The 11,484-nt window shown below is 40.8% G+C and overlaps 1 protein-coding gene across 3 annotated transcripts in view; it reads right to left on the bottom strand.

Moving 5' to 3' along the window:
• Positions 1–1,157: 1,157 nt before the first annotated feature.
• The window catches only part of foxj3 (forkhead box J3), an 88,771-nt gene continuing 78,444 nt past the window's right edge, over positions 1,158–11,484 (bottom strand). For 2 of the 3 annotated variants that reach the window (XM_040000866.1, XM_040000859.1), the window contains 6 exons: positions 10,635–10,809; positions 8,303–8,806; positions 6,873–6,974; positions 6,128–6,319; positions 4,165–4,266; positions 1,158–4,021 (listed from right to left, as the gene is read on the bottom strand). In XM_040000866.1, coding sequence (XP_039856800.1) covers positions 3,909–4,021; positions 4,165–4,266; positions 6,128–6,319; positions 6,873–6,974; positions 8,303–8,806; positions 10,635–10,809 — 1,188 coding nt within the window. In that variant the 3' untranslated portion in view covers positions 1,158–3,908. The remainder of the gene's footprint in view (positions 4,022–4,164; positions 4,267–6,127; positions 6,320–6,872; positions 6,975–8,302; positions 8,807–10,634; positions 10,810–11,484) is intronic. The other variant, XM_040000875.1, reaches the window with a different exon arrangement.

Below are 11,484 nucleotides of genomic sequence, written 5' to 3'. Positions count from 1 at the left end.
CGTGTTTAAAAGCGGAGGATTCATCGGTGTTGTGAGGGAGAAAAGGATGCAACTAATGTGTCATGTGACTCATTATAGGATTCTCTTCCACAGGCCTTTTGTGTCAGAAGGCCTTCCTCCTTGAGCCTGGTTCAGCTGGAGGTTACTTCCTGTTAAAAGGGAGTTTTGCCTTCCCAATGTTCCCAAGTCATTGGTCATTGAGGGGGTTGTATGATTGTTGGGGTCTTAATCTATATTATTGTAGGGTCTGTACCTTACAATATAAAGCACCTTAAGGCGACTGTTGTTGTGTGGCGCTATATATATATATATATATATATATATATATATATATATATATATATATATATATATATATATATATATATATATATAAAAAACTGATGTGAATTCAATTAATATCGTAGATACACGTTTACTCTTAGCAGTCTACTGTCAGCTTGTCACTGCTGCAGCTGTTCCGTCACATTACTATGTCCCAAAAACACTTCCACTGCGTTTTTTTGGTAATCTTTTGTGGCATTTTTCTATTATAGTTGTGTTTTGTGTGCTTTAGCAGCGTTTTTCTATTTGCTGGCATTTCTAAAATTGCAGTGCCTTTGACCACAGCAAGCTACGAAAAAAAAAGTAGTGCAACAAATCTTTCATTAGCAATGAATGAAGTCGCAAAACCCAGAAGGAGACAGAAAGTTGTGAAACGTTTCTAAAAAAGATGTTGGACAAGAAGTAACAAAATTTCTTTTGGTGCAAAACAACTGTAATAATTATCTGAACTCCATAAACTGGGAATATGTACAAAAATGCAAAAATATTGTGTTAACTACCAGCATTTCTGTGTCTCGGTAGCTTCATATTTACCATATTTAATTAAGGTTGGTATCAATTTCAACTTCCCAAAATATAGTGTCATAGATGTACAGAGGACAAAAATAATCCTGTTCATTGTTTCTAGATGTCAGGAAGACTAAAAGTGAAATGATGGATAGGTGAATGAATGACTGAACTAATAAGAATGATTACTCGATCCACACGGTTCTTTGCAGCTTCAATCAGATGAGTAAACAAAAAGTGTGCAAAGGACTTGAGAAAAAACAAAAACAAAAAAAACATAGTGTCTCTAAAGTTCAGCGCCTGTCTGATTAAGGAGCCACTTGTTACAGGACACAGTGGACAGGTTTCCAGAACCACCGATTTCCCTGTTCTGTGCTTCAGAAACCCTTTTCCAAGAAAAAGTCTAAGTCAAATCTAGTCTTTAAGCACTGTGTGCATCTGCTTTGTGCTCATAGATAGCATAGAGATGATTGCAGTAATCAATCATAGCCCTAAAATTACAATAAAACCAAACATACACACACACACACACACACACTGTACGTCCTGTATGAGTCACATTTCTCATTCGGTTAGGATTGTATAGTAGCAAAATCTCTATTAAAAAAAACCTGTGGGCAGTTTAAAGAAAAAAATTAATATCCTCCCAAAAAATTTAAACATCAGAAGTGACAATGAAGAAGGAAAAAAAGAAAACGCCATGTCTGCTCTGCTGATCAGATTTGTTTCTCTTTGAGAAGGCAGTGTTACGTTTCAATTGTTTGTTTTTCAAAATACAATTTACTTTAATAACCTGTTTCAAGTCAGCAAGAATTGAAACTGTTACTATTTGGATTCTCTACAGTTTACTTGTTACTACAGCAAAACATTTAATCTATGGTTTGGACTAATTCTTTAATTTAGGAAATATGCTTATTGCCAGAATTAGACTCTCATGTGTGTGCAGTAAATATGAGCACACTTCCAGCAGCTTAAGATTAAGGTGCCAGTTACACAAGCTTACAGACCAGTTAACAACCCCATAGAAACCACTGGTCACTATGGAAAAAATGTGCATTCCACAACCAGTTGGTGAGTAATTTCTCGAGGTTGTTGGCTGTCGCCTGGTGAAACCAGTTGCAAAGAGGGTGCTCCGCCAAAAACCACCAAAAAGCATTGCTGTGGTTGTTATCAGATTGCCGTGGTCACCCGTAGTTTGCATGGAAGACGCCAACAAACAAGTTGAGAGCCTTTGCGGTATCTGTGAACACTCAGAAATTGTGCCTTACAGGCCCAACAAACATATTTCAAAAGACTTTTACTATGAAAGCAAATGGTCTTCATTTCTGGTTTCCATCGCACACTTAGTGAGTACTTGGCGTCTTTCGTGCAAACAGCAGGCGATCACGGCTGATGATAAAAGCAATCACAAGCAGGTTTTCTGCACAGCACAGCACTCATATTTGTGGCTGATTTCCCCTAGCAAAAATGTATTTTTCCTTAGTGACTGGTGGTTACCAGGGAGTTTCCGACCGGTCTTTAGGCTTGTGCGACTGCAGCCCAGCTCTCTCCAAAAGAAAAAAAAGACTGATCTGCCAGTCGCTCATTATCAGGTCATAACCCTCGATCACAACCTGCTAAGAGAAAAAAAACTCACACTCAATCTGAGCAAATAGCAAAAATTTCAAGGTAATAAAGTGATGATGATAGCGCGACCGATTTAGTACCTTTGAAACTGGACTAATATTTTCATTGTATTCCCTTACATTAAGGTAACAATGCACTCAATTAACTCTCAGGAAGAAAATTAACAATTAAATCCTCCACAGTAGAAGTGTTTCGTTTAAAGACTTCAGCTTATGTCTTGTTTACAAAATATAAGCAATGGACATTTCATTCCCCCCCCCTCTATGTTTTTTTTTAACTGAACAGGACACTTTAGAGTTCACACATCTTAAACATTACTGTATGCAGCTCCTTGTTTGACCAACATGCAAATATTGTTACCGTTAATGTTCAGTAATAAGTTGGCCTGAAAGCTGCTGTTCAAACTTTAAGCCTAAAACTTGTTTAATGAGAATGGAAGAGCCAAATATGAACAAACATGATGCAAACGGAGAACTTAAATCAACTCTGGGCTGAATGAATTTTAAAATGACTAATATCTGACTTCTCTCTGCTATCATCTTCCACTCATTCATTCATCTTGAAGTGCTTGGGACAGAAATAAAGAAAGACAGTTGCTGTACTCCCATAACTCGTCTAATGCAGTGAGACTGATCACATTGGCTGGCTTTAAAAAACAAAACAAACAAACAAAAACATTAAAAAAAGAAAATAAAATCACGACACTTTCCGTGATCTCCCTCTTGTTTTCTATTCTGGTTTGTTTAACATCAAGCCTGGTTACACATTTTAAACCCTGTGTTTGTTTTTTGTAAACCTATCTTTAACCACTGATTCAGCCACAGCGGGACAACTTTCTTCGAAAAGTGACCAACAAACACCATGACATCACTCACAGCGACGGCTTGTGTTTCATTTTAAAAAAACAGGAGAAGAAGAAAATAACAATTTAAAAAGAAAAAATAAAGAGAGAAACTCATCCAAGAGGCAGCTGAGGCCAAGGTCAACACGAGAAGAATTACAAGCTGAACACGCCGCTCAAATCACATAACGGTTACGGAGCAGGAGGCTGGAGGAGGGGAGGAGGGAGGGGGGAGGGGGCTCGGACTTTGGAAGGCCGCTCGCTAGGGACGGGGAGAGGGCTGGCTGAGGAGCACGTGGTTCAGACGTGAATGTGTTCAACTTGCTTCTACACAAGTTTGTAAGCAATCACTTTAAAATGTCAGACTAAATATGATTGTCTTCAAAGTAACATTTTCTAGTTATGTTTTGCTTTTATTTTTTTGTTTTTGTTTTTGTTTTAAACTGTCAGGACTCTGAAGTCTGAATTCTGCGTCTCTCCACCAAAGCTTCTCAAATGTTCTTCTGCAGTCCACCCACATTGGCCTCCTCCACCTGCGGCCTTTTCAGCTCAGCCTGGCTTCCATCTCCTCCCTTCGCTCCTGTGTATTTGCGAGAAGCAGTTTTAGCAGCTAGACAATGGAGTCCCAATCAAAATCATCCTGGATATCGTCAGCTTGCATGCGATGCATCTGGAAGTTTCTGGCAGGTATCATGTGCTGCTGGTTCATCTGTGCATGGTGTCCTGGAGAGCAAGAGCAAAGGAAGTGTTCGTTTGTGCTTAAAAAACAAAAAAGAAACAAACAAAACCCAAAACATTCAAACTGAGGTAAGAAAACTGTTATGAAGAATAATTTCATCCATGCTTCTGCTGTGGCTATATGTCACCTGTCATAGTGGGTCCTGCACTGCTCATGGGGGGCATGTGGGGATATGCTGGAGGAACCATCATGGACATACTTTGTCTGGAGTCCATGTACAGGTTTCCTGCTGAGAAAAATGAAAACTTTATTTAAAAGATCTTTTAAACCAGATGGAAAACACCTTTGCTGACAAATAACCTTTGTTTTATCTTCTTATCTGTTCAGGCCACTAAAATTAGTCATATAAAATAAGGAGAGAATGAACACTGAGTGGACACAGGCACCAAAATGTGCATGTTTGCCACTCTGGACCTATTATTTTGAAAATCCTCAGTAGCCACTTTCAAAATGTTCCAGTTTGGCCACCATTTCCGTTTTAGGAAACAGTCGTTTTACCACAAAATTTAAATTGTGGGTAAATTTCAGGAACTTTGACAATAAATAATTAAAATTTACAACTTAAAACTTTATCAGAGCTTCTTTGTTTCAAGTAAAACTACATTTTAAACTACACAGCATTGTGCAGGTAGGTTGAGGAATTACTGTTTTACTCCTCTGATAGCACAATGAGGAACACAAATCAAGCTTACACACATGTTCAATAAAGAAGATCTGTATTCACTCATCTGCCTGATTTTCCTGAGTGTTTCCTACTCTATTCTTTAGGTAATTTCCTCCTTCCCAATACTCCAATCATTTTCTTTTCTGCGCTCTGAACCAATCAGTTGGTTCAAAATTCATTCAGTTTTTTTTTTTAATAGAGTGCCTAAAGGCACTTTATATTGTAAGGTAAAGTCCATACAATAAAAGACCAAAAGCCCAAACAATTGAAGGACCCCCTTTGAGCAAGCACTTGACGATAGTGGGAAGAAAGAACTCCCATTTAACAGGAAGAAACAGGGAAAGACAGCCATCTGCTGCCATCGACCAGTTAAATCTCAGTGTTCATCTGTCATTCTTCCTTTCAGACTCTCTTTCATGATACCCGCCTCAGCCTGGTCATTCAAAGCCCCATCCAAGCCTCCCATCCCAGTTTCTATCCATGCTGGGACTCAGTTCTGCTCATCGGAGTCTAATCGCCAAATAGCTTATTAATCAAAATGTATATATCTCAATAAATCATCTTCAATTCTTCCAGACAATCTGTCCTTATTGAACTAGGTCTAGACATTTAGGATTGATCCAGTGCCAATTTATTCCATGCATGAAGACTTCTTCACCCCTGGCTAACCTCGCTCATCCTGGCACAGTGTCTTTTTTTAACAGGCTAACACGGGGAAACATAACCATTTATCATTAGCCACTTTAAAATCACCAATTAAACTGACAAGCGTGTCCTCTGACAGGTTCAAACACAGAACCTTCTTACTGTGAGACATCTGATGCACCACTGTGCAGCCAAGCTGCTTGCTATTATTATTATTATTGCTATTATTATCATCGTTATTATTATAACTCATGCAACTAAATGTAACCACACTATAAAGTTCATAAGGTTGGGTAGTGTTCGCACTCTCCTAGTTTAGTGCCAGTGTTGGTACTTTTATCCATTTGTGAATTATTTCCTCTCTAAGGTCAAGTTATATTTATTATTGGTGTAGAAACCAGTGCTTCATAGCTAACAAATCTATATTTGTCCTTAAAGACAGGCAAACTGTTTGTGAGATTGACTTGGAAGGAGGAAAAATCTTCCAGATAAACAATTGTTAATGTGCAACGGCAAAAAGACTTCCTCATGAAAGCTGATGTTTAAGCAATTAAGCATTCATATACTGTATAATGAAATACAAACTAAACTAATCAAGGAAAAGGGTCAAAATATAATTGGATGAATCTTTCATTACACAGATTACTGGATTTCCAAACAAAGGAAACATACAGATTACTCTTTTTGAGTCGATAGTCATTTCAGACCCACAAACATGCACATCTACACGGCAACAATGATCTCTGATTAGGGCTGAAAGGTTAAGAATCAGCTGTTTAACCTGCGTTGAGGTGCTGGCTGGGTTTGTTGGTGTGCATGGAGCCATGGCAAACGGGAGGCTGCACTTCCCCCTGTGGCTGGATCACACCAGTGCGGGCAAAAAACTGGTTGATGGATGAGCAGAGGTCTGCGATTTGGGTGGGTTCCAGAGACCAGTTGTTCAACTCTGCTTGTCTCATGCTCTCTCTCAGTCCTTGGGAAGATAAAACATACATTTTAGCACACGAGAAGCAGGTGGTGCTGGACTTAACTGACTTAAAATAAAATTTTGTGACAATGAAATGTGTGAAACCGCTCCAGTTGACTTTCCACAGAATATAAATTTTAGTAAATGACAAACTAATTTACAAACAAGTAGCAAAAACTTTGCTGCAATATATATTCATTATGTCAGTAACCTTCAGTGGGTGATATTTAAAAACATCCTACCTTGCAATCCTAGACTGTAATTGGATAAACTGACCTGCTGAGCTTGGTGTTTTGGTAATTAAACTTGAAGGCAGTGTTATTTAATTGAAGAGCTCAGTTTAATTAAACTGGTAATCAACTCCACAGAGTCAACATTTGAGCACTCAATCAAAAGCTGGGGCATTACTGTACTGTCAGCTTCTAGCTTTAAATCTTCTGACTGCATACATGTTAGACAGGAGGTAAATCTGACAGCAAAAGGTTTTTATAAATTCTTCACTTATCAAATTTAATAACTGCAAATGGATTGAGATCTACTTGTAGTGACCAAACCGCACCTTGGTAAGGTGAAAGGTCGACATCAGCCCAGTTATAGCTGCTAGCAATACGACAGCTTTCTTTCAGTGCATCCAGATTTGGGTACCAGTCAGACAGTAAACCTGCAACACACACAGCATACTATGTGTAACATTACAAGGTAAGAGATCAAAGTCATGTGATTTTGGTTCCAATGCCAAGTTCACGCCAGGGACAAATACAGTTTCAGTCATAATTGTAGAAGCACTTGCTCTGGCAGAACGTGTCTGCCTCCCCTTCTGGTTCAAATGGAGTTTCCCCCTCACCGAGTAGGGCCAGTTGCAACCCATTTAATATGGACCCATGTGGTATGAGGACTGAAATCTCTGTCTGTACATGACACATTTTAGTGCTCATCTGTTGTAGTTTTATCCAGTTAAGAGGAATTTAAACCTCAAATGTGAGGTAACAGTTACAACTGTACATTTTGGGGACTGAGCCGTTTTCACACATGAACTCTGGACAGTATCGGAAGAACGAGATTTGAGCAGCTGTCCGAGTACACATAAGGAGAGTCTCATTGTTTGGTTTAGGACAGGGTGTGGCCTGGGTAAAGGCTACAGTGAGGGAGCACACATGATGACCCTCTTGCTCAGGATTTTCAGGATAACTACTCCCTCCGGGCTCACAGCGATATTGTAATAAAGAGATAGCAGGTTAAAGACTATTTAATGTCTGGGGTGTAGGTTAAGCTCACAGAGTTGAGCATGTGACCAGTTTGCTAAAAGGTTAATGCAGAAGCCCAGGTTTGAATCTGCCCCGTAGCCATTTGTTGCCTTTCTCCCAGTTTTCCTGTTTTCTCTCCACTACACTCCAAAAATACATACAAAAAAGATCATTTAATGTCTGATCAGACTGCATTGGACATTTGCAGTCTTAAAAGGAGCTCTGTTGGGTAATGTCGAAAAAAGGTTGAAGGGTGCATTGTGTGAAAACAGCTTTTGTCTGGCGATGGCAAGCCATTATTTCCTGACAACAACAATAATGTCTACACATAAAGGTCAGGTCATTTTAGTCACATTTTTGGTTTTGCTGGCAGTCTTTTTCTGAAAAATGAATAAGAAGTCAATGCCAAATATAAAACCCCTTTTTTTGGGCTGTTAAACAGTTCAGTGCTGTGGTGTGGCCACTAGGAGGTGCCAGGTGACTGGACAGGCTGCAGAAATCAGCGGCTTCAGCACTGCTTTGTTCTCAACAGCACAGATAATAAATCAGGAGATGATTTTAGTCTTCAGCATCTAAAACAATTTCTCAGTGCTTTATTACAAAAAAAAGAACTGATATGAAATCCAATTCAGCTGTGAGCACGGCGTCTTTGCTTTACATGTGGTTTGCGTGATGGACAGGATGAAGAGTGAACAACACGAGGCGACGCTGGGTCCACAGACAAGTGACAGACAGAGGGCCTTACCTGTGTTGCAGGCCATTTGTTGCTGGGTAGGATGGGGCTGGTGGGAGAGGCTCTGGTGCTGCTGTCCATGTTGAGAAGGGTGCTGGCTGTGCTGTGTGTGTTGAGAGGGGTGTGGCGTGTGTTGCTGTGGGTGCTGGCTGTGGGACTGGTGCTGCGATGGATGCTGCCCGTGCTGGGAGTGCGCAGCATGCTGAGGATGCTGGGAGTGCTGTTGGTGCTGTGGGTGCTGACTGTGTTGGCTGTGCTGGGCGTGTTGGCTGTGTTGGTTGTGAGGGCCCCCGTGCTGCGAGAGGTGCTGCGCATGGGGCGAGCCGTGGCCAGGGTGGGCTTGGGCAGGATGGGACAGGGGAACCTGACCACTGTTGGTGGAGTGGCTGTTAGGGTGGCTGTTAGACTGGTTGTTTGAGAGGCTGTTCTGAGAGCTAATGGTGCCACTGGGGGAGTGCTGATAGGAGCAGGAGGTGTGGGTCTGCTGGGAGGAATCTGCCGGTATGCCCATCAGACCTGAAAAATAAAACATCAATAAAGTAAAGAATTATTAACACAATTAATTTTTAATTGTATTTACAATAAAACAAAGACAATCAGTGCAGGAACAAGGAAAATTATGAAAAATTATTCAACAATTAACTCAATATAATTTGACTTTTTACTTAGGTACTTGTTTCAGCTTCTCACTTTTGAGGATGTGTTGCTTTTATATGTTTCTCATCACCACGTTTAGATTTTGCACCATTTTCTATTACAGCAAAAAGCAATTTGTAGACATTACCCTGGCCCCTGGGAATCACTAAATCTAAAAATAATGGAAAATTAATTTATAATGAAACTATATTTAGCCGTAGCTCCAGCTGCTACAAATTTTCCAAACAAATGCACTCGCATGGTTGCAGGATCGAATGCATTTAAGGCACTTAAGCAGAAACACAAATAAGAGTCGGGAGCCAACACATGTTTAAACATCTACTTCAGGTCATCAGTCTTAGCATCTGACAGTAATGGGACAGGGGCCTCCTGTATTTAAGTAGTGAGACAGGCCAGCTGCCATTTTATCGTGTCAGGGAATGACTCAGCACCAGTTTTGATTCTAAGGTTCGCTGTCTCGAGTTGCCGTCGACACTCTTCTCCAGCTATGCCGTCTTTGACAGATTCATCGTGCCGCTGCGCAGACATGACTGGAGCATGAACATCTGCACACCCAACTGCAATCATCTGAGTGCCGGGGAGTGGTCGTAAGAGGCACTGTCCTTCACAGCTTTGGCACAGTAAACCTATTTCACTGGAGTGCTTTTAGAGCTGACTCCAGCCCTGCACCTCCACAATCGGCACGTAACACTCACTGCAGGGGTGACAAAGGTGCATCTCTTATCGGCACAGAAAGCCCATTGTCCAACGAGGGAAATACAGAAAGCAATTAACGCGGCACCAGAATAATAATGCGAGCTCATTACCTATTATCAAAGCCAGTGAATTAGCTCACTGTCTACAGCGGCAGAGTGTGAAATCCTCTAGCTCGATTATTTACGCTTTTTAATTGCTAGAGCTTGTCTGACTAAGAGATTTCACTTTTATGCACATAAAAAAAGGTTACAACTTTCAACTAATGAAACATAGATGATAGATTAAAGGAGAGGAACTCTTTGAAAACATTAGCATGAAATGCATTTGATTTGTGAAAGTAGGTTATACACAGAAAGCTCAGTCGACTTTGCTCATAACTCGCTTGTCAAGTGCTCCATGTTTATCAGTCAATCAGATTACAAGCAAAACTGCTTTTTGTTCTGCAGGGACTCACAGCCCTTTGGAAAGCTGTGCTTTATCCAACACCGTGTATTATGTGATACAAATTCCCCATCATTATGACAAATGAACCTCAAATCCAACAGATTTACTGAGGCCTTAAGCTGCCTGCAACCTCTTCCACTCATCTGATGAAACATACCCTACGTGAAAAACTTGACATGTGACAAGATGCAGACAGCATTTGTCTAACGTGAAGAAACGTGTGGAGAATTAAGCCTGCGTCGGTTAATGAAATACACAGACTCTCAGACTCTGCTTTTGTATATTAAATGAGGTGGTTTTTACATTTTCTCTGGCAGAAGATCGTGAAAATACTCAGTATAGATTTCCACTATAGGCTCGTCAGCCTGTTTGAAAACCTGCTCAATTCTTTGTAAACCTCATTAGTGCCTAAAGACTCTCTATAGCCCCAGCTGTTAAGAACAAACCCGCATTAGGAAAATCGTTCTGAGAATCATCCTGTTCCTTGATGATTGAAGCTTAGGCCCTCTATTAGGTTTCCACTTGATGCTCCCGTGAGCCCACTTACCTTGTTGGCTGAAGGACTGCTCAAAAACAGACTTGTAAAGGCTGCGGAAGGAGGCACTGAGATCTTCAAATTCTGAGAACAAGAGCTGCTTGTCCCTGTCTGGCATGTTATACTGGGACTGGGGAGGCTGCTGGAGGCTCATAGACTGGGACACAGGCTCTGGGTGACTGGTCACCTGGACAAATGAAGAGAGTAACGACAGCAAAGAGTTACAAAAGTGCCCAACACTTTGTTTGATGTTTCACTGGTTAAGGTATAAGCTACAGGGATTACTGTAGAGGAGCACCTGTACTTTTCAAAGATACCCACACCATGATCACCTTATCAAGGAAGCGCATCAAATATAAAGCAGTTCTCAAACACATGCATGGTTTAATTGTTCTGAGGAGTGACGGCTACAATGTCTATTTCCGCCTGAAAGGGTCATGTTACATATAAAGAACAATTACGCGAAGCACAACAATCTAGGTCAGTGCTTACCGCCTTGGCTCACACAACATTAAGAGAGCAACTCGAATGGACACAAAGCCAATACTCAGGTGGCTAAGCAAAATGTATTTAAAACAAAATCAATAGCAATACCTTGTACAAATAAGCAGCCATTTTATCCATGTATTTGTGTGGGCAGTCAATGTTATGCACTGCCCCTGGGTGTGAGACGGCAAGCAGCGTCCCCTCCAGCTAAGAATTTATCTATGAGATTCACCACAGCAAGTGCAGCAACACAAAACCATGGTTATTTCACAAAGTAGGACCTGACCTGTTACCACTGTGGGCTAGCACTACAAGAGAGTTCACGTCCAATTTTTGATCATAACATCTTCCTCTTCCAATATGTGGGCACGCTGCT

The sequence above is a fragment of the Simochromis diagramma genome, unplaced genomic scaffold (assembly GCF_900408965.1).
Source record: "Simochromis diagramma unplaced genomic scaffold, fSimDia1.1 OVJJ01000320.1, whole genome shotgun sequence".
Lineage (NCBI taxonomy): Eukaryota > Metazoa > Chordata > Actinopteri > Cichliformes > Cichlidae > Simochromis > Simochromis diagramma.
This window is presented reverse-complemented; position numbering and strand designations above follow the sequence as displayed.